The 23,531-nt window shown below is 40.9% G+C and overlaps 1 protein-coding gene and 2 long non-coding RNA genes across 6 annotated transcripts in view; 1 reads left to right on the plus strand and 2 right to left on the minus strand.

Annotated features, from left to right (window-relative positions):
* On the minus strand, window positions 1-1,230 carry LOC127158636 (uncharacterized). 3 transcript variants are annotated; one of them, XR_007826217.1, is made up of 3 exons: window positions 988-1,230; window positions 447-846; window positions 1-143 (listed from the first exon to the last, which is right to left on the minus strand). It is a non-coding gene; the product is annotated as an uncharacterized LOC127158636 (long non-coding RNA). The 3 variants fall into 3 exon arrangements; XR_007826216.1 differs by having other exon boundaries at window positions 346-846; XR_007826215.1 differs by having other exon boundaries at window positions 245-846.
* A 90-nt stretch (window positions 1,231-1,320) lies between these two features.
* Window positions 1,321-23,531, minus strand: part of LOC127158639 (uncharacterized) — a 30,918-nt gene continuing 8,707 nt past the window's right edge. The window contains exons 1-3 of one of the 2 annotated variants that reach the window (XM_051101694.1): window positions 8,117-8,703; window positions 3,166-3,486; window positions 1,321-2,954 (exon numbers count right to left, since the gene is read on the minus strand). In XM_051101694.1, coding sequence (XP_050957651.1) covers window positions 2,566-2,954; window positions 3,166-3,486; window positions 8,117-8,285 — 879 coding nt within the window. In that variant the 5' untranslated portion in view covers window positions 8,286-8,703 and the 3' untranslated portion in view covers window positions 1,321-2,565. Of the gene's footprint in view, window positions 2,955-3,165; window positions 3,487-8,116; window positions 8,704-23,531 lie in introns of those variants that run through there. The other variant, XM_051101695.1, reaches the window with a different exon arrangement.
* LOC127158640 (uncharacterized) lies at window positions 8,957-10,671 on the plus strand. Its single transcript, XR_007826218.1, has 3 exons — window positions 8,957-9,360; window positions 9,483-9,550; window positions 10,473-10,671. It is a non-coding gene; the product is annotated as an uncharacterized LOC127158640 (long non-coding RNA).

The raw sequence follows: 23,531 nt of genomic DNA on the forward strand, positions 1-23,531 counted from the left end.
TCTGATCTATAACAAACACTACACACATCAGCACTATATAACCTGACTGAAGATCTGATACTGTAATGACAAATAGAGACAGTCATTAGTGTGAACGTGTGTCTGATCTATAACAAACACTACACACATCAGCACTATATAACCTGACTGAAGATCTGATACTGTAATGATAAACAGAGACAGTCATTAGTGTGAACGTGTGTCTGATCTATAACAAACACTACACACATCAGCACTATATAACCTGACTGAAGATCTGATACTGTAATGATAAATAGAGACAGTCATTAGTGTGAACGTGTGTCTGATCTATAACAAACACTACACACATCAGCACTATATAACCTGACTGAAGATCTGATACTGTAATGATAAATAGAGACAGTCATTAGTGTGAACGTGTGTCTGATCTATAACAAACACTACACACATCAGCACTATATAACCTGACTGAAGATCTGATACTGTAATGATAAATAGAGACAGTCATTAGTGTGAACGTGTGTCTGATCTATAACAAACACTACACACATCAGCACTATATAACCTGACTGAAGATCTGATACTGTAATGATAAATAGAGACAGTCATTAGTGTGAACGTGTGTCTGATCTATAACAAACACTACACACATCAGCACTATATAACCTGACTGAAGATCTGATACTGTAATGACAAATAGAGACAGTCATTAGTGTGAACGTGTGTCTGATCTATAACAAACACTACACACATCAGCACTATATAACCTGACTGAAGATCTGATACTGTAATGATAGAGACAGTCATTAGTGTGAACGTGTGTCTGATCTATAACAAACACTACACACATCAGCACTATATAACCTGACTGAAGATCTGAAGATCTGTGTCTGATCTATAACAATACTGTGAAGATCTGATACTGTAATGACAAATAGAGACAGTCATTAGTGTGAACGTGTGTCTGATCTATAACAAACACTACACACATCAGCACTATATAACCTGACTGAAGATCTGATACTGTAATGATAAATAGAGACAGTCATTAGTGTGAACGTGTGTCTGATCTATAACAAACACTACACACATCAGCACTATATAACCTGACTGAAGATCTGATACTGTAATGATAAATAGAGACAGTCATTAGTGTGAACGTGTGTCTGATCTATAACAAACACTACACACATCAGCACTATATAACCTGACTGAAGATCTGATACTGTAATGATAAATAGAGACAGTCATTGTGTGTGATGCTGTTAAAACTGATCTATAACAAGGTTTACACACATCAGCACTATATAACCTGACTGAAGATCTGTATACTCAAATTATATTATTACCTATGCTAAAAGATTGTGCGTTGATCTATATTTTAAAGTGCCCCTATTGTGCCATTTTAAAGGTTGCTAATATTGTTTTAACAGACTCCCAAAACATGTTTACACATATGCAAGGTCAAAAAAACACTTCAGTTTCCAAATGATTCCTAAACGACTTGTGCGAAGCAGTTTGAAGAATCAGTCTCTGTAAACCCCTCCTTTCCGTGAAACCTCACTGCTGTGATTGGTCAGATGACGCAGTCCTTTATTATTGGTCTACCGCGTACAGCGAGTCGGAGAACGAAACGCCCATTGCCATAACTGAATGACAGCCCTGGATACTTGTCAATACATAGAAAAGATGGCATTGATTTACCATAACAATTCCAGCCAGAGTCTGATGATGAAACGGCTGAAGTGGCTGATCGACAAGTTAACACGGTCTACCGCAGAAACAAGTCGTCCTCGCACAGCGGAAGCGACTGAAACAAATGTGTTTCATAGCACAGCGCTTTCCACATTCGGTGTGAAAGCCACTTCATGCGCCATCCTTTATCATTACTCCAACTAATGAGACAGACAGACAGTCAAGCTGCATCAATCACAAACTGTCAGACTACAGTGGGTCCACAACTGAACAACAGAACTACAGAAGCGTGATTTAGCCGGTTAGAAAGACATGTGCAGGGTTGTTACACAAACCATAACATACACAACTACGTATTTTGAACAGTCACTAGAAAATACAATCTTTGTAGATTCATCATCTTTTGGAAGTGAATATAAAACTTAACCACATGGAAATTTTACTGTTTGTGGGAGGCAAGTTGTTCGCGATGTAGAACGTGGGCGGACATTATGCAAATGTGTTATTTCGTGACGTGTGGCCGTAACAGAATAAGATTTGAAATCCTGACGACTCGTTCAGGCAAATGTGAGCAGACTCTTTTTTTTTTTTTTTTTTTTTGATAGACAATAACTTTATCTATCGTACACTGTCGGCTTCACAACTTTGCAGATAGTTTATATTCACATACAGCTACATGACACACTGCATGAAAGGACATATCTGAAAAGGCATAACAGGGGCACTTTAAAGCTGCAGAAGTTCACAAGCTGTTTTAGCTAATAATAGTTCTGCTTGAGGAAGAAGTTATGAGTTATTTAAGTTACTGTAAGCATCAGTTTACACTCAAGTATTTTATAAGGAAAGTTTGATTGGTCATAATGAGTGTATTAATGTAATATAATCTGTTCACAGCTGATGAACAATCATTCTCTCAGAAAGCTTGTGTTCCTCACCACTGACAGTAACAGTGAATCTCTTGTACAGAGTCTGTTTGCTGCTGCTGATCTTCACTCTATAGAGTCCAGAGTCTGTGATTCTGCTGTTTGTGATGATCAGAGATCCAGTCTGATGATCCAGCTCCAGTCTGTCTCTGGATCTCTCATCATAATATAACGGTGAGCTCTTAGCCTCTATATCAGTTTTAGCTATGAGTTTCCCTTCATCTCCAAACCTCCACACTATCAGCTCATCTCCATGTAGTTTAGTAACATCAGTCTGAAGAGTGACACGATCTCCCTCTGTCACTGATTCCATCTTCATTTCACCTTTAACATCATTAATAATAGACGGAGACTCTACAAGAATCAGATTGACAGACAAAGATTAAACATATTTTACTCTGTTACAGGCACTACAATCTAATGTTTATTAGTTGTTCTTGTGGTCACAGCATGTGGCACATGTGGATTATTTAAAACATATATTTTGACATGTACAACAATATGCAGTCAATCACTAATATAATTTAAGATAATTCTTATAGCAGCACATGAATGATCTCCTCACCATTGACAGTAACAGTGTAATCCACATTTAACTGCCCACTGTCGAGTTCGATCCGTAGACGATAAACTCCAGAGTGTTTGGTTTTGATGTTTGTGATGGTCAGAGATCCTGTCTGGGGATCCAGCTTCAGTCTGTCTCTGAATCTCTCATCTTCAGAATATGTTAGCTTTTTTCTAGAAGTATAAGCAATGGGTTGATTGCCATTTTTAAACCGCCACTGTATCTCATTAAATCCCTGTATTTGAGCAGGATCAGGGTTTAGAGTGACAGAATCTCCCTCCACCACTGTCTTCACTTTATCTTCATCAGCACCAGACACACCTGCAGAACAAACACAAACAGATCAAACAGCTGTTAATGACAGTGAACAGATGTAATTGTCATCATCATGTCACAGCAACAGTCTGACAGTGTCTGTCCATTAATGCAGAGCAGGCGTTTTTACTTCATTTCTAGTGTCAAGCTTACGCAGGGCATTGTGGGATTGAAAATGGACTGGATAAAGCATTGGGAGCAGCACAGGGAATTCAACAGTTGAGAAAAGCTGTTTTAGACAGTTCTCAGCAGAGTTATTCTGATGCACTGGATGCGTATCATGACGATACCTGTGCAGTGCTGGCCATAGGGAGTAGGTGAATTTGAGTAGATATTTGCGGTTCATTCTCTCTGAAGAGGAAGCAACATGTATGCAAGGTGGATTGTAGCATTTCCAGTGAAATCGAGCAAACATCAAAAAGCTGAGAAATGTTTAGCTTTAAACAGAGAGAAAACAGTGACCAAAGTAATGAAAATCAACAATGACATTAAAAACAGCCCTTGTGAAAAAAGGTCACTTTAGCATACTTTTATTTAGTGTAGTTTTTATGCTAATAATATACTTTAAAGAAATAGACCTAAGTGATCTTTATATGTACTTCCATAATTGGTTATTGTCTGTGAAACTGTGTCATTGTGAAGATGAGCATTTGCTTTATTTGGGTTCTTGACCCTTGATCTTCTTAATAGCTTTTTTTTCCTGGTTTCTGTAACTGTGTGTTCCCCTTCAGGAACCCCTATCTCCTTCCTCACCTAGTAGATCCGGGGCCCGTTCTCAGGGATCGGAAGCCTGTTCTGCGGTTCCTTCCACCCAGGGAACAGCCTCAATGCTCCCCATTTCTTCCTCTGAGGAGGTTGAATCTGAAAGCGTTGGGGTGGCCCCACACTCGCCCCAATATGAGGAGCTTTTGGAGGTGGTTACTCGAGCGGTAGCTAAACTAAACATCGATTGGCCCACCGAGAAACAAGCGGAACCGCAGCGAAGCAAACTAGATGGGCACCATGCGTAATAGGCCGCCTCCTTCACACCGGAGCCTGCCGTTTTTCCCCGATCTCCACACCGAGGTGTCGAGATCGTGGGGTAAACCATTCTCGGCCCGTCTCTTTGTCCCCGCCTCTGATTATTATGGAAATGTGGTGGGGACAACAGAGCGCGGTTATAGAGCGATCCCTCGGGTAGAACAGACGCTTGCGAGCTATCTGTCGCCCGAGGTGTCATCGTCTCTAAAGGCTCCGGTCTTACCCACTAAGCCGTGCGCACTACATCAGTGCAGAGCAGCCCCAGCCGAGTGCCAGCTCCTCACATAGGGCGAGTCAAAAACTCTAAGCCGGGGACTTCTAAGCCGAGGCCCGACCTGAGGGTTGTGCTTCAGGCGAAGAAGTCCTCGGCGAAGCGGTCCTGACGGTCATGCAGGACCGCTGAGGGCAGCCCCTGCTGGGGAGGGGCGGGTAGCACCGCATTCCACGGTGTCCGTCTCTCCTCAGTGCCCTCAGGAGACCATTATGCGCACCCTGCCGGTGTTTGTTGTGGTTTCCCCTCTTCCCCGTCAAAGAATTACTCTTGAGTCTTGGGTTTTGATGCCAAAAGATAGACTTTATTGCCAAAACAATCAAGCCGAGTTGTCTATAGAGAACTGATCTTTACTTGGTTGAGGACAGCTTTTTATACTGGTTTTCTCACGTAAGCATGTCAACCTAAATTATTGGGGGTCCCTAGAGTAAACACTATGGGGGAGACAGATGTTTTCTATACCTTGGTTTTACTAGTAACTCTCCAAATAAGGGCATACTGTGCTCGACCATCTCTCATACTATGGCTTCACCAGTGGGCCCCTAATAATAACATGTGCTTGCCCAGCGAAATATAGGGTAGAACTGTAAACTATAATGGTAAAATAATTTGGACACAATTCCTTTATATTTTAGTTAATTAATTCTTCCTCATATTCCCCCTTTGAGACGTTTACGTCTCACCTTCTCCGGAGTGCTGTGTCAAGATCCAGCCTCTTAGTAATTACTACTCAGTGACAAAAATAAAGTCACTATGTTTCATTATCAATTAACTAAATCATGCCACGGCATTCTGGAAGATGTTAGGGCCAAACATCTCCCCTCTTATCTTTTGGCTAGAAGGGAGTAAAAGACCCTGACACCTTAACATACCTTTCCATTTAACATAGATTGTTGAAGCATGTGCGTACAGTTGGTTCGGCCTTGCCTGTGGTTACCACAGTTATGTAGAATACATATAGAACAATGAAAATAAGAGTACATAAGAATAATACTAAACAAAGAAAAACCAAAACAAAATATATACAGTATGAAACAAAATAATACATACATAATTCTCTTCAACATTCCTATGTTGTTTTTCATTCAATCCTTGTTCAGTTGTAGTCGAGATTGAGCTATTATTCCCTTTCTGACCCTATATCTATCATAAGTCTCCCTTGTGGACCAAAAATCCTCTACCTTTGCATTTAAGTGTGGTGACCAATACCCTTGTTGCTTAACTTTTCTTGTCACTTCCCCCTTTGCACAACAGTCAAAACCATGAGCATCTTTCCCCCACAAATACATTTTACTTTAGGGGAGAAGTAAAATATCCTGCCTCCCTAATCCTTTTAATATTAAAAGTTCTTTCATGACACAGTTTTACATGTCTTCTTCATTCTCTAATTCTGTCTTTCTTTCTCATGTTCTCCCTTCTTGTCTGCTCCACGTTTCATTCCCCCTTTTTTCCATCTTCACCAGGGTGACTCTTTGCGAGTCGTTGCAATGGTCTTTCCCTCGTCGGCAAGGGAGGGTCGTTACTAACACGCCCTTAATCCCTCACTCCATGCTGTGTAGGGTTGTTGAAGCTAGTTGGCGTGTTTTAGGGAGAGAGATGTGGTCCCGTTTTGCTGATCAATGTGATATTCCCCTTGAGATCGTAACTGCATACACTGGTGGGGCAAACCTTCCCTGGCCTTGATAGAACTGCTGTTGCCTGTAACTGGAAACTTTCAGAGGTTTTGGTTAGTGATATCAGTCATGTTCATTTTTTCATCTGGCCAGTCGTCCTTTTCGGTGAGACCTGTAGAAATGTCAAGTGGGTTGAGGGCTGTCCTGGCCCCTTTTTGGCTTCTCATACATCTGTTTGCAATCCATTGTATTAACATAAAGAGCAGGGTTAATACCCATTTTCTATAATAAAGAATTTGGCTTTATTAAATTGTTTTCATCCTTACTATTTTTGATTAATTTCAATGTTATTCTCAACAATTTGCTAATTAAGTTTTCTTTTTGTTTTATAAATTTAGTCCCTCTATCACTTGTTCTGTAGCATAGGCTTTTTACCCTGGAAAACACTCAACCCACTTTATTAATGTCAACAATCAGAAAGACAATATTTTATCCTTTTGACACAGAATCAGCTCCATCATGGGATGCAGAAAAAGAAAGTTAGCTGTTAGGTGGACAGAGCAAGCTTCCTTGCTTTGCCTTCCCACGTAATACGCTGCGCAAGTGTGGCACTGTTTTTCTTTCCGCCACAACAATAACTTAGGTGCTGACCAGGAAACAACCAATTCATCCAGGGTCATTTTAAGGGCATAATCTGCCCTGTGGGCCCACATTTCAATTTTTGCATACAGCTGTTTTGGCAAATTAATTGATTTGCCTCAGTGTCTCGTCAGACATCTTCTTTCACTCCATGTCACACCATTGCACACCATCATTCACACTTTTTCACACCCTTTCACACCCCACTCTTAGGCTAAAATCAAGTTTAATTTTTTTTGTGCAACCTCAGCAGATTGTCAACTGAATGATTTTAGCAACAGGTTTTTGAATAGACTAACATAAGTTTTTCATTATCAGACTCTACTAAGTGTAGGTCTGGTGGTATTTCCCATAGTTTCTAATCGTCATATTATGCAATTGGGCAACGTCACCATAAGATTTGGTTTAACACTGCTGTGTAACCTCTTTTTTTCAACAAAATTTAATAAATTAATTGGACTGGAATAATTAGCTCAGTTATTGTGCAATTGAGAAAGTCGATTGTAATTTCTCAAATGTCACATGTTTGTCCACTTTGAATTTTAGTCATGCTATCTAAAAAGAGGATTGGAGATCTCCACATGATCTAGGATCCATGGCCAAAATAATTTCTATCTTGTTATCCCCAGTGATGACAACATTTGTGATTTCATAATTTTGGAACTTTGCAGACATATTATTCTTATTTAATGTAGTCCTAAAAAAATGACCATTAAACAAAATGGAGTGACCAATATTTTTATTTTATCAGCCCTATTTTTGTCTATTAGACGTCTTGTCTTCTTCATAAGAACTCAGCATTCTTGTTGCCGATTCAGTTGTACATTTCCCTAATTAAATAGCCCTTACTATGCCAAATCCAGCTCAATTTTTGTGTGATCAGTAAGTCATGAACTCGCTTCTGTCTGTCAAAATTCCTTTTCTTTAAGACCTAAGGCTGGACTGGTAACTGTTAAAAAGCAGATCAAGAATGTTAGTTAAAACACAGAATTCAAAGAACTGCTGTGAGACCAGTGAATAACCAATACTAATTACTCTAATATAATAAACAAATTTGAAGCAGTCTCTATAGTGATCATTAAGTATGCAGCACCTGTGCACTCAATGGGAAGTGATGGAAGTTCTTCTGTGTAGATCATCAATCTGTTGAGGCTGTTTGTCTGTTGCACTGGGTCGTCAGTCTGTGATGGCCTGATGTGATGTGTGGTCTTTGTTGTTTCTCTGCCTCCTCTCAATCTGGCATTCCTGCCACAGTTTTGCATTTCAGGATATTCTCTTCATCCTCAGGAAAAGTCTCAAGTGAAAGATTCACCTTTTCCTGTTTTAAGTCAGCCTTTCTCCATGCAGAAGTATGCACTCCTCTTTCTGGAGGGGGGTGGAAAGTCCATCAGCTCCTCCCTCTTCTTCCCTCTGCAGCCTTGTCTTTGCCTCTTCACCACACTGGTAGACAGACTCCCGTGCATCGCTTCTTTTTTTCCAGGCACTGTTGTAGAAGCCATCTGAAATTCTAACACTCAGAGACCGCATTAATCAAATTGACCTTAGTCAAACTTGTGTCTGAGCAATTAGCTCTTTATATAAATTTTACTTTTCAGCCAAATCTTTCAGTGGTCCCACCATATAAAAACATTCATCTGGTTAAAGCAGCAGTTCCCTTATTCTATTTTAGTAAAGCAAGTTCTTCATTGCAGGAAAATAGCAAGCAGTTTTTTCTTTGCAAAATGCAGAAAACAGCAGTAATCTACCTTTATTATCTACACTGTAAGCCCGGATTTTGTATCTAATTAAACCATTTAATTACAATTGAACACAATATTTAAGTTTTACTGCATTGCTTATAAAATATAAGTAGATTCTACTAATTTGTAGACATATTTGAACCTGTGAATAAACTTAAGTTAAATTAACTCGTATTATGAAATTTATCTCCTGACCACGCCTCCTCCACCGGTGCTGCGAGTAACAGCGCCATTTTGTCACTGTGATTGTGTATGAATTTAAGCTGTGGATGAATGTGGAAATTTAGATTTAGATAGTTCTATTGGCATTGTTTTCCGCCATTTATCTTTTATCACGTCCCTCGAGAAACTCTTTGTGATCGGCAAAAGTTGTTGTTCGTCTAAACGACGGGACATTTCTCATCCGTTGATAGCTAGTGTTCTCACTCGCCTGCGCTTGAACCCCTGACTGGCGAGTTCGACTAACATTTTTTGCCTTTTTCTTTCAATGATTTCTTTTTCACTCGAGGAGCTGTTGTTTGTGAGGAGTGTAAATTTAGTTTTACTCATACAGTAGCCGCGATTCCAGCCGAGGAGCGACAAAGGTGGAGCTAATATGGTGAGTGCAGTACGTTAATGTACCACGTTTAATTTAGACATGGCTATTGTTTGAAAGCGTAAGTTTTCGTTAATTAGCGGTATAAATACAAAGGCGGATGAATATACTTTTGTTCTATCTAGGTTCAGAGTCCTCTTAACGACTATCTTGTTTTGGAAGAAAGAAGAAATGGAAGAGATGCTTTGAAAGTGTAAGTATGATCCTAATAACTGATAAGAGAGCACTGCTATTTACACATTTTCCTCCTGGTTTCACAGACAAGGCTTAAGGCCAGTCTCAGAATAAAATAACATGTTTAATAACATGACAAGGAGTCTTTACTGAAAATACCTTGTAATGACATATTTTAAAATATGTCAGTGCCATTTTTCTTTTCTCAAGATGCACACCAGTAAAGTTTTTAAGGTGTTTTTATAAAAGCTATTTAAGTATCTTAATTTAACTAAGGCCTAGTCCTGGCTTAAGCTAAGCCCTGTCTGTGAAGCCCTGTCTGTGAAACCCTGTCTCTTTGTTCAAACATGGAAATTATTCAAGAACAAAACAATTTCCTTGTTCACATTTATGCCACCTTCACACCAAAGTTCAAGATCAACTGTATGTCGTGGGTTAACTGAGACCTGTTCTGAGGATGATCACTTTGACTAGCACAGTGTGTGTCAGAAGATTATTCATAATGATGATGGTGTGAGTCTGTCCTGCACTCATTCCTGTTGTTTACAAGCTTTCCTGAATAACACCGATCTTCCTGACCATATGCCAGTAGTGTTTGTATGTGGATTTTACTTTAAATATTCTGTAGATGTACAATTAAACGTAAACCCTAAAGTCTAATTACCATCTGTAAACTGGAAATTTTCTGAGAGCTGTACCACCTAACCACTGTATCTGACTGCTCCAGATTAATTTAGACATTGATAGTGTTGCCATAGAAAAGCGCAATTCCCAGTCTATTGACATGAACAGCTCACAAGCTGAACATCACAATGTTGTCCTCTCAGAATTAAAGTAATTATGACATGGTGTGAAGGCAGCATATGACTTTGAGTATTTAACAACAGCATTGTCTAACTGACTTGATAATGTATTTGTCGTTCTGTTTCTTCCTCTGTTAGGAGGCAGCTGACAAGACAGACTTCAGTAAGAATCCTCAGCGTTGATCAAGAAAGTTCACAGCTCACCTCATCTAGAGTGGGAATCATCTTGGAAGAAAGCTTGGTAATGGATGAACTGACCAATCTCAGGCCTTCTATGTCCATTGTTTTCAGACTGATTTCCCTGCCTACACCTGGACTATCCTAAGTGTATGAAAAGTATTTTATATTTTTGTCGGGAAAAGGTGAGCTGACACCTAAAATTCAGTATTGCCAATATAGTGAAATCAGAGTGTGGAAAAAACATATTGTTTTGATGCTGTTTGTTGCGATTCTGAGGAAAACTTGTTTGTGTGCTTAACGATAAGTTAATTTGTTGAACTAGTATCTTTTTGAACTTTTTTTTTTTCTCCCATGTTTTATGGGGAAATGTTTTCAGGATATGAAAAAATGGTTTTGTTGTGTTTTCAATTGAATATTTGTAATTGAATTGATTTAAAATAAAAGGGAAAATTGCATTAATGTTCCTTTATTTGTTTGCTTTTTTCTTAATTTTCTAGGTTAACAAATTGGAAAAATAAAACATTTGATATAGATTTAACTTGGAAATTAGTATATTTGACTTAAATATAATAGTTATAATAATTGCAAATGAAATGATGTTACAAAACATTTTAAGTTAAATGAAATGACCTTTGTAATTCATATTACAAAACATTTTAAGTTAAATAAACTTTACATTACTTAAATTTTTTAGGGCAACCAGTTTCCTCCAATTTTTTAAGTAAATTCAACTTATCCGGGTTTAGAGTGTAGGAATACTACAATTAAAGAAAATAATATTTTCTACAACAGCATGACATGCCTATGGTAAAAACCATCATAATTTTCTTTTAAATTCACATAGATGTTCAGAATAATCTAGTAATGGTGAATGAATTTCCCAACCTACATATTTAATCACCAAAGTTACATTCTTATTGAGAAATGTCTACTGCTTATGTATCAAAATTTCTATTAATTTGGTCACCCAATCTTGCTCTCATTCAACATTGCTCTCCACAAGTTATCTTTCAGTTAATCCAAACCAGAATCTTTGAAACTCTGTAATGGATTAACTTCCATACTGTCTCCCAGGGATAACGAGGTACAAATTTTAGACGTCTTCAGATATAATATATACATTTTTAAGCATGTGCAATCTTATTTATTCATCTATTATGATAAATCATTAAATAATAAATGTATATTCCCTTTTTTTATTGGTCTCTTGCTACAATAATCTTCAAAGGCCATATCTTGTATCTATTTAGAACAAAATTCATATAAGTCACCTATTATTTAGAGCTCAGCATTCATTTACTCCTCTCAAGCGAGGCAACAACTACGCTCTCTCTCTGTGAAACACAGGAGGGCCTGCAGTCACCGCTCACAAGATGCAGAGTCTGTCACACATCAATCATGCTCATACAACCACACACATACATTTAAATAGACTACACTCTTCCTGAGTGACCTGTCAGTTCTACTCGCTCTTTTACTGAAACTTTCCCTCAACACAGTAAAAAAGCAGTACTCTGCAGGATTTTTGCCTACTCATGCAGCCCTCTGTAACTTCCTAAAGCCAACAGAGCGGTATCCATAGGACTTAATAAATAACCTAACAAGTTTGCACTCTGTCTTCACTTGATAACCTTAACTTAAGGAAAGGCAACCCTTGCCGTGCCTACCCTTGTAGAACTTTTGCCTACCCTTGTAGGACTTTCTTACCAGCGCTTCTCTTTTAACACTTTTTTCATCTAACTCTACTTAAATATGGAAATCTGAATTCACTGTTCTCCTCAAGTCCAACTCGACAGAAAATACAGATCAATGCATGCATTTAGTGCTTTTGGAATCAAATTTATTTTAACTTTCCTCCAATTATTATAGTTCGATGAATTTAGAAGGATGTAAAGTGTCTCACCACAAGCAAACTCTGGAAAACAACACAACCTAACTATATAAGCAAAACTGCTTACCTTTGGCCAAGTTGTTGTGTTGCTCGTCCAGAGTCCGCTCGCTGTGGTCCACCTCGCTGTCCTTTCGAAATCCTGTTCGTGACACCAATTATGTTGTGGTTTCCTCTCTTCCCCGTCAAAGAATTACTCTTGAGTCTTGGGTTTTGATGCCAAAAGATAGACTTTATTGCTGAAACAATCAAGCCGAGTTGTCTATAGAGAACTGATCTTTACTTGGTTGAGGACAGCTTTTTATACTGGTTTTCTCACGTAAGCATGTCAACCTAAATTATTGGGGGTCCCTAGAGTAAACACTATGGGGGAGACAGATGTTTTCTATACCTTGGTTTTACTAGTAACTCTCCAAATAAGGGCATACTGTGCTCGACCATCTCTCATACTATGGCTTCACCAGTGGGCCCCTAATAATAACATAGGATGTGCTTGCCCAGCGAAATATAGGGTAGAACTGTAAACTATAATGGTAAAATAATTTGGACACAATTCCTTTATATTTTAGTTAATAAAATCTTCCTCATGTTCGAGGACGCAGTGGTCTCCGACGAGCTTTTTCCCCAGTCCCTTCCGCCCGGCAACGTAGCGGAGCTGGGGAGCTCGTCACCCCTGGGGGGGGGTCTCTAGAACAGTTAGTTTGGTCAGTTTCCTGCCGGTGTGCCGTCACAGGGCTCCGATCTAGCAGTTCAAGAGAATCCAGAGGCCAGTCTCGAGAGACTGGTTCCCTTAGTAGATTATCTGGCAGCGTGGAAACTACTGCCAAATGTATCTGCATGGGTCCTGCACACTGTAGAGCGGGGTTATCGCATTCAGTTCGGTGCTCCGCCACCTCCTTTCAACGGGGTCTTTCCCACTGTGGTGGGCCCCGAGCAGGGTCTGGTAATGGAACAAGAAGTAGCAACTCTCCTCAGGAAGGAGGCCATCGAGGTGGTTCCTCCTCAGGACAGAGATCGGGGAATATCGGGTTCTTCCGTTCGACCTCAGCACTGAAGTTCAAAATCTGACAGTCAGCCAAGTTGTGTCCCAGGTCCACTGGTTTTTACGAAGTGTGTGGATGTTGCTCTGGTTCTTCCTCCGTTGCGAAGTGTGTGGATGTATGCATCCGCATACTCAATTACATCGATGATTGGTTGATTCTGGCTCAATCAGAGCACATGGCAGTTCAACATTGAGATGTTGTTCTCGCCCATATGAAAGAGCTGGGGTTGAGACTGAACGCCAAGAAAAGTGTGCTGTCTCTATACAGAGGACCTCTTATCTAGGCGTGGTGTGGGATTCGACCACGATGCAGGCACGTTTGTTACCTGCTCGGATCGAGTCGATCCACACTACAGTCACGAGAGTAAAAGAAGGCCGGTCACTCACTGTAAAGCAGTTCCAGTGACTGCTGGGTCTGATGACAGCTGCATCCAACGTGATATTTTTTGGCCTGCTGTACATGAGACCCCTACAGTGGTGGCTCAGGACCAAGGGGTTCTCCTTGAGGGGAAACCCGTTCCGCATGGTCAAAGTCATGCGGCGAGCCCTACGTGCTTTAGATATGTGGAAGAAACCTTGGTTCCTGTCTCAGGGCCCGGTGTTGGGAGCTCCTTGTCGCCGCGTAACGCTAGTGACGGATGCGTCTCTCACCGGTTGGGGTGCGATCATGAGTGCTCACTCTGCCCACGGTCTGTGGAGCGGTCACCATCTCTCTTGGCACATCAACTGCCTGGAGATGCTGGCCATGTTTCGAGCATTGAAACATTTTCTCCCGGACCTAATAGGCCGCCATGTGTTGGTGCGCACCGACAACATAGCGGTGGTCTATTACATCAACCACCAGGGAGGTCTGCGTTCACGCCCCTTGTACAAGCTGGCGCACCAGATCCTTGTGTGGTCCCAGGACAAACTCCTCTCGCTGAAAGCGGTTCATGTTCCTGGGCATCTCAATATGGGAGCAGACATCCTGTCGAGGCAGGGGCTGAGGCCCGGGGAATGGATCCTTCACCCCGAGGTGGTGAAGCAGATTTGGAGAGTGTTTGGCCAGGCTCAGGTGGACCTCTTCGCTACTCAGGTGAATGCGCAATGTCCCCTCTGGTTCTCTCTGACTCATCCAGCTCCCCTGGGGCTGGATGCTATGGTACAGACGTGGCAGAGGCTTTGTCTGTACGCCTTTCCCCCGATCGCTCTGCTCCCGGGAGTTCTGGAGAGAGTGCGCCGGGACGGGGTGTCCCTTCTTCTAATGGCCCCGTACTGGCCGGCCCGAGCATGGTTCTCGGACCTGATTTCCCTCCTCGACGGCTCTCCATGGGAGATTCCCGTCAGGAGGGATCTCCTCTCTCAGGCGGGAGGTACCATCCTCCACCCTCACCCGGAGCTGTGGAGGTTATGGGTGTGGCCCCTGAGGGGGCACACCTCATAGCTTTCGGTCTCTCAACCGAGGTTGTTGAGACCATCCTCCAATCCAGAGCTCCCTCCACGAGGAAACTGTACGCCCTGAAGTGGAAACTCTTCACTTCATGGTGTGGAGACCACCAGCAAGACCCAGTTAACTGCCCAGTTGGTACAGTGTTGGAGTTTCTGTAGGATCGGCTCTCTGCAGGGTTAGCCCACTCCACTCTGAAGGTTTACGTGGCGGCCCTCTCGGTGGCATGTCAGTGGGCAAGGACTAGGCATGGGCCGGTATAAGATTCTGACGGTTTGATAACCTTGGATAAAAAAAAATCACGGTTTTACGGTATCACGGTATTGTAATTACTGCTCTACAATGTTATATTTAAACGTCTGGGTAAAAAAAACAACTCTTTTTTTCCGAACTGAACACAGTATATTTTATTTCAGGAAACCTATAGAACATTTTGTAACATTGAACATCAGGCAAAATAATTAAAATAAATAATTGAATCTTCTTAATTAAATTAAATTGCAGTCACTTGTGTGAGCCTAAACCTGCAGCTCAACAATAATCAACATAAATAAACATAAAAAAAAATTTCAAAAACAAATCCTTCTAAATGGAACAAATGCAATCACTAATCAAAACAAAAACATGACCATTTGTCACAGTTCCAAAAATAAATAAATAAATAAATAAATGTAGTCATTTCAGCAGCTCAACAATTTTTGTAGACATGCTCACTTTTTACACATTCTTTATTCAGTCCAAGTTAAGATGCAGGAATGTGAGCATGTTCACCTTTCCTGGATTAAGTTTGGACCAGTGAGGTACGAGAATATGTCCGCTACAACTGAACACCCTTTCTGAGGGCACACTGGTGGCTGGGATACAGAGAAATTTTCTTGCTACCTTGCCAAGTAGGGTTAACTCTTGAGCATGAATTTTCCACCATGCCAGTGGGTCAGTTTCAGAGGATATGGGAGGCTGAGACATACACAATTTAACCTCCGCTATCACTCTTTCTTTTAACGGGACATCTCCTTCTTTGACCGTTTCTTGTTTTGCTGATGTAATTTTTTTGAGCAAGCAAGACAGAGATTTGTCTTTCTTCTTTGTAGCAGCAGAAGGGACAGTGGTTGTGGAAGTGCTGTTTCCTTGCTCTTGAGCAGTAGTGAAAGCAGGTAATTCTTGAGGTGGCCGTGATGTCATTTCTTCCAGTTTCACAGCTTCCTCTACAGTGAACATGACAGTCTCATCCTTGTTCTGTGAAAAGTTGCCCTTGAAACGGGGATCAATGAAGCAAGCAATGTCAATCAGCTTACTGACATCCTCAGAGGAGTAACGTTGTTGCAGATCATCCATCATTACTTTTTTCATTTGTTTTGTTAGGGCATCATCTTCATCTTTTCTTCCAGTATGCCAGTGATGTGCTCCATAACAGGCTTCAATGACGACAGGGTGGTCTTTGTTTCAGAAGCCAGTAGATCTGTGAAGTCATTTAGAGGCCCCAGAGGTTGGCAGACCATCTCCAAAGTGCGCACATCACTGTCTTTTGGCATTAAATGCCATGAGCTTCTGTCTGCTGCAAGCACTGCACAACAAGCCTGTTGCTCTTCCAGAAATCTTTCAATCATTTTGAAGGTGGACCCCCATCTTGTCACTACATCATGAATGAGTGATTTTTCAGGAATATTCAGGAGTCTCTGATTCTTCTTTAGTTCCCTCTTTCTTTTCCAGCTGTGAGAGAATCCTTGAACAAAATGCTTGCATGCTCGAACAGCGGATTCAACTCTTTGAAGTTTTAGCACTTTGACTATAGCCAAATTTAGGTTATGGCCAAAACAGCTGAGCCAAACACAGGGTAAGCCTTGGAATGCTTTTTTCATGTTTGACGCATTGTCTGTTGTGATGCTGGACAATTGGTCCCTTGTGATGCTCCACTCCTGCAGCATGTTTTCAAAAAATTTCCAAAATGTTTTCAGCTGTGTGGTCCTCTGGAAAAAAAAAAAAAAAACAGCTTTGAGGCAGAAGGACTTCAATTCCCAATCTGGAGAGAGGAAATGAACTGTAAAGCTTATGTATGGTTCTCCACTACCACCACTGCTGGTCCAAACATCTGTAGTAACAGAAAACCACACCCCTTCTGCCACTGGTTTTTGCACATGACCCCTGACTTCTGTGTACATCTTGGGGATTTCATTCTTTAAAAATAATTTTCTTGATGGCACTTTGTATAAAAGTGTTGCTGTTTTCATTAGTTTTAAAAAAACAGGTTTCTCCACAATTTGAAAAGGCATAATGTCTTTTGCAATAAAGTATGCCACTGCACTGTTCAGGTCCTTTGCAGCCTTGGATGTGGGTGCATAAGTAAGCTGTTTCTCAAAAGTTTCTTAACTTTTTGTTGGCTGACCTGCAGTTTTTGAGGAGGATGGTCCTTTGCTGCTGAAGCCACAGCTGCTCTACAAAGAAGAAAAACAAAGACTGACATGTTAAATTTAAGCTAAATCTCTAACTAGTCTTCATCTTTCAATCAGTGTACTTTTAAAAATAGATGTGATGTGGTAATTTAGTTATATACTAGATTTAACAAAAACAACTAATTACATTATTTTTTTGTGTGTGTAAAAACAAGTAGTACTGCTAAAAATATCAAAATAATGCTCTAAAATAAATTTAAATTTCAGTGTTGATGCATATTAACGCAGAGAGCGTGAGTGTACTGCGTGCACACACACACACACACACACACAGTCTCATCAGTTCACGAACACTCAAAGACACGTGAAAGCCAGCGAGTTGTTGTTGTTGTTTTTTTTTTTTAATGGCGTGATTTTGAAAAGATGTTAACATGGCAGAAGGCTTAAAAGCAAAGACGTGATTTCACCTTAACTTAATTGTTGTACTAATGTTCAATCACAGAAACGTAACGTTAGTACATATAGTCTGCTATTCCCCACTCTGTAAAGTAACGTGCAAGAGGAAATTAGTTGATGTTAGCTAATGTTTATTAATTAGCCATGTTATCTGACTCGGTAACTTAGATGTTTGCAAATGTTCATTTCAAGACAGCTTTAAGTTAACAACTCACCTTGAATTTAGCGAAGAGTGCTGGATGGTGCTCCCGTAGATGAGAAATCATATTTGACGTATTGCCTCCTTTAGCAGCGACTCTTTTTAAACATGATTTGCATGTCGGTTGACCTTTCTCTTCCAAGCCGTGGCTGTCAGAATTTTTGCGGTACACAAAAAATTCCCACACCGCTGACTAGGTCTTTTTTGACGGGGGGAAAAGTTGTGGGGGTTCACCTCCTTCGGCCAGCCTGAACTTAAATTACTGCTGAGTCTCACTGACTGCGGATCATGTGCACAATCACATACATGCGCCTGCCAGCACTAACCAGTGGGGGAGGGGCTGCAATGTTTTCGCTGCAGGTACGCACGCACACAACCTAGTAGGGAGTCCTGCGCTTTCACTTTGACGACACAAAAAATGCACATATCGTAGGAACGGAACTTTTTTTTGTTTGCGGTTTTGAAACCGTGACTTTTTCAAACCGCGGTAAACCTTGAAACCGGTTATCATCCAATGCCTAGCAAGGACCCCCTTGTAGTACGTATCCTCCGCGGTGCGCTGAGGCTGAGGTCTCCAGTACGACCTCGGGTCCCTACTTGGGACCTCGCCGTGGTGCTAGAGGCTCTTTGTGGGCCCCCCTTTGAGCCTATCGAAGAGTCCTCTGATCATGTTTCGTCGATTAAGACAGTTCTTCTTTTAGCTTTAACTTCGCTAAAAAGAGTAGGAGATCTTCAGGCCCCTTCCGTGGCCCCTTCACATTTAGACTTTGCCGGTGGTATGGCCAAAGCTTTTCTTTACCCTAGACCTGGGTATATTCTGAAGGTCCCCTCTGCAGCACCATGGCCTGTTGTACTCCAGGCCTTTTGTCCTCCTTCCTTTTGGAATTCGGACCAGAAGAAGCTTAACTGTATGTGTCCAGTTCGAGCACTGGACGCATACGTCCACAGAGCTGCCCTGTGGAGAAAATCAGAACAGTTGTTCGTTTTTTTCGGCCCCCCTAAGAGGTGCCTCCCTGCTTCCAAGCATACTATCAGCCGCTGGATTGTGGATGCCATCTCTCTCGCTTATGAGTCCTCGGGCCTTCCCTCTCCTTTGGGGGTCAAGGCCCATTCCACTCAAGGCATTTCTGCCTCTAAAGCCTAAAAAAATATTGTCAGCGTAAAGAAATATTTTATGCTCCTGCTGACCGGCCGTAACACCTTTAATATTTGGATTGCTACGTATAGCTATAGTTAATGGCTCTAAGACTAATGCAAAAATAAGGGGCGAAAGGGGGCACCCCTGCTTTGTGCCCCTGTGTAATTCGAATCACGATGACACTATGCCATTACATAACACTGATGCTTGGGGTCCAAAGTGAAATCTTCTAAGGGTCTGAAATAAGAAACCCCATTCAACCCTGTCAAAGGCCTTCTCAGCGTCCAGGGAGAAGGCCATGACAGGGTCTGCGACACCTCTTGAGTTCCACATGAGATGTAATGGTCTTCGCATGTTATCTGCTGAAGACCTAGCCCTAATAAACCCAACTTGGTCTGGATGTATAATAGTAGGTAATAAGTTTTCTAATCTCTTTGCGAGCACTTTGGCCAAAATTTTCCCATCTACATTGCCGAGTGAGATTGGTCTATAATTTGCACGGTGTTGTGGGTCTTTTCCTTTCTTGTGAATTAGAGTGATTATGCTGGTTCTCATACTTTCCAGAAGTTTACCAGTTATCAATGCATTCTGAAAGACAAAGAGCAATTTAGGTGCCAGAAATTCAGAGAATTTTTTTTATAAAAGTCAGAGGGAAAGCCATCTTCCCCTGGGGCACGACCGGGTTTGAGATCACGTACGGCATCCTTAATTTCCTATAATGTGATATCATTTTCTAGAGAGTCCCTATCAAATGTAGAAAGACATGGAATCTGTAGGGAAGAGAAGAATCTGTCGTAATTTTCAATGGGTACTTCCCCTTGTGATGTATATAGCTCTTGATAGAAATTTGTAAAAATCTTATTAATTTCCTTTCCATCTGTAATCAGTTTATCTTTACCGTCAAGGATAGAAGGAATAAAGTTCTGCGTGCTCAGCTGTTTGACTATGTGCCAAATATTTACCTGCTCTCTCATCTTTTTCATAACAGTTTTGTTTTGTGCCAAATAGCGCAAATTCTGCTTTTTTCTGTATAATATCATTCAGCTCCAATTTCAGACTATTCAATTTATTAAAAGTTACAGGATCCGGATGACTGTAGTTTTGTTTTTTCAAAGACCTAATCGTTTCTTCCAATTACGTTAATTTTTCACATTCCATACATTTGCGTAGCGAACAGTGTTGTAGCCTACCCCTCAAGAAGGCCTTAAAAGCAGCCCACATTATACCAGGATCAGAGACAGAGCCCTCATTATATAACCAATAGTCATCCATTGCTGTTTGTATGAAGGAACATGAGGTCTCATTTTGCAATAATGAATTGTTAAAGCGCCATCTTGTATTTTTCCTATTGTTTGCAGTCGTAATGACTACATCCACTGGAGCGTGATCTCAGAGAACAATGTTCCCGATTGAAGCTGACTGAACCTGACTTACCAGTTGTTTTGAAATTAAAGTATAGTCAATCCTAGAGTATGACTGATGTGGATTTGAGAAAAATGTGAAATCTTTCTCTAGGGGGTGGTGTATGCCATCAGGCCACATTCATACATCATAGTGTCTATTGCTAAGTGCAATAATGAAGTGGTCTGTTTGTTACTAGACTTATCAAGATCTACATTTCGAACTTGATTAAAATCACCACCTAGTGTTATGTTAGAATTGCCAATATTCCTAATACTATTGCAGATTTCATTAAAGAAATCTGGAGACATCACTGGTAGATATTCATAATAATACATTTCTGTCCTCGAATCCAGAGCTATCCATCTGCCTTCCTGGTCATTATATGTTTTATGGACTTTAAAGTCTAAGCCTTTCCTGATCAAAATAGCGGCACCTCTACTCCTTGTATTAAATGTACTCGAGTAAACCTGATCAATCCATCCCCGTTTAAATTTCTCAGATTCCTCAGCACTAAGGTGGGTTTCTTGCAGCATAGCTAAATCAGATTTGTTTTGCTTGAGATACATAAGAATTTTCTTACATTTAATTATGTGGTTACAACCTGAAATATTCCATGAAATCATTTTTGTGAATACCATATCTCTTGCTTTAGATTAAAGAGAAATTAAACATTGTTTTTTCCATCAGCATAGTAACACTTACTATATGCAACTGTAAAGTCAAACCCAAAACCTCCAATATGCACCCAATATGTAAGGCAAAATAACACAACAAAAATGTCAACCCAACGATTAACAACAGAAAAACTCTGTTAACGATTCATTCTCCTGTAGATGTCAGCCGACTTAAAGAATTCACATGTATAACAATTAACTTAGAAAGCATAACTGAAATGAGTAATAGATATTCCAACCGCATAACGTTCAGTTCAAAATACACTTACTGTCGTAACTTAACCATATACCCTTTTGCAATAAACAAGAGGAAAATAATACATTCCTTGAATCATAAAAATATAGCGTAAGAGGATACCTCAGGTATATTCTGTCCAAATTACCTACAAACTGCAGGCAGGCCAAACTAAAACTGAAACGGCCTGAAGGACTCCCAGAATCCAGGCATAGTTTACATGAACGTTCCTTCTGTTCGTAGCAATAATCCTTATATGATCTTCATGCAGAAGTTACACAACGAAAAAGTTATTGACATTTAAATACTACGGCAAAGGTCATTTTTCCTTTTGAGCAAGCACTTGTTTCTCATAAAAGTCAGCTGCATCGTCCTGGAGCTCTCCTCCATAACTTTAAGAAGTGCGGGGTACAGAAGACGGAACCGAATGCCCTCCTCATACAGTGCTTGTTTCACCGGGTTCAACGCAGCATGCTTCTTGGCAAGGGCATCGCTCAGATCTGGATATACCCGCAGCGTAACCCTCTTGAACTTCACCTCATTTTGTCTGGCCCATCGCATTACCGGCCGCAGGTTTAGGACAGAGAGAGCGATGTGCTCTCTCTAGGGGTGGTGGACTTGTGAATACCTCAGGCATAACTTCAGCCAACATCTCCGAGACGAATACAGTGGGATCCTTGCCACTTTCGCTCCCCTCCGGGACGTTCAAGATACGCAGGTTAGAATGGCAGGACCACAAGCCGTTCAAAGTTTTCACCAACGATGACTTCTGTTGATGTTAGTCGACTCTGGAAGGAATTTACCGTGTCGTGCAAGGCGTCCATCGACACTTGCTGAGGTTTGACTGAATTTAGTATCAGGGCAGCCATGTCCTCCTTTAGGACTTCTCGTTGCTTGGCTAGTTCAGAAACAAGTTGTGTCATTAATAAGGAATCATCGATCATTCCCTCTGCAACTTGGTTTTCCTCTTGAGACGATGTCGCCACCATGCTTGCTAGTTTACTAGCTGCGCTAGCCTTTTTAGACTGTGATGCAGCGTTTTTCTGTTTAGCGTTACTCATTGTGGACAGGTTAATTGTAACCTCTTCTTTATTTGTTTCGTTGTGCTTACATCGTCTTATAATATAAAACTCACTGCAAAAAGGTTAATGTGTTTCTGGGCTAGTGAAGCCCAGATTAGTTAACTAGTGAAACTGGGTGCTGTACCCTTAGGTTTATTTTTATTAATGACCTAAATCGTGTCTGAGCCAATAGCTCAAACTTACCTAGGAAGAGAAGCGCACTACGTGTGTCATTAACAAACAGGAATCACACTGTAGGCCAGTGGTTCTCAACCGTTTTTTCCACTGGCCACACTATGGTCCAAGTGCAATTCCTGTGGGCCGCATATTTACATATTACGGCACCAATACCAACCAGATTTATACTATAAATATTAAGATATCTAAACAGCTCCCCGGAATAAATGATTCACTAGTTTAAGAAATTTCTGATTGTAATAACCTGCTTCTTTTAATTTTTAAGGTATTGTTTTCATTTTAATGTACTGACTCAAATTAGTAATCAAAAGCCTCAAAAGGAGTAACAGAAGTAGTGATTGTAAAATGCTGTCTGTAAGACACACATGGAAGACGCTCCATGCTCAAAACTGTAGAGATGACGGTGGACTTCCGGAGAAAGCCCCCTGCACTCACCCCTCTCATCATCATGAACAGCACTGTGGCTGTAGTGGACTCATTCAAGTTCCTAGGAACTAACATCTCCCAGGACCTGAAGTGGGACATTCACATTGACTTCATTGTGAAAAAAGCCCAGCAGAGGTTGTACTTTCTTCGTCAACTGAAAAAGTTCAATCTGCCACAGGCACTGATGACACAGTTTTACTCCGCTGTCATTGAGTCAGTTCTGTGCTCTTCTATAACTGTCTGGTTTGGGGCAGCCAGTAAATCCGATATAAGAAGACTGCAACAGACTGTTAGGACAGCAGAAAGAATCATTGGTGTACACCTGACCAACCTTCAAGACTTATACATCTCCAGAGTGAAGAAACAGGCAGGAAACATCATCCAAGACCCTTCTCACCCCGGACACAACCTGTTTGCACTTCTCCCCTCAGGCAGACGCTACAGATCCCTGAGCACTAAAACATCTAGACATAAAAACAG

The sequence above is a fragment of the Labeo rohita genome, unplaced genomic scaffold, assembly GCF_022985175.1.
Source record: "Labeo rohita strain BAU-BD-2019 unplaced genomic scaffold, IGBB_LRoh.1.0 scaffold_162, whole genome shotgun sequence".
In the NCBI taxonomy this organism is placed as follows: Eukaryota; Metazoa; Chordata; class Actinopteri; order Cypriniformes; family Cyprinidae; genus Labeo; species Labeo rohita.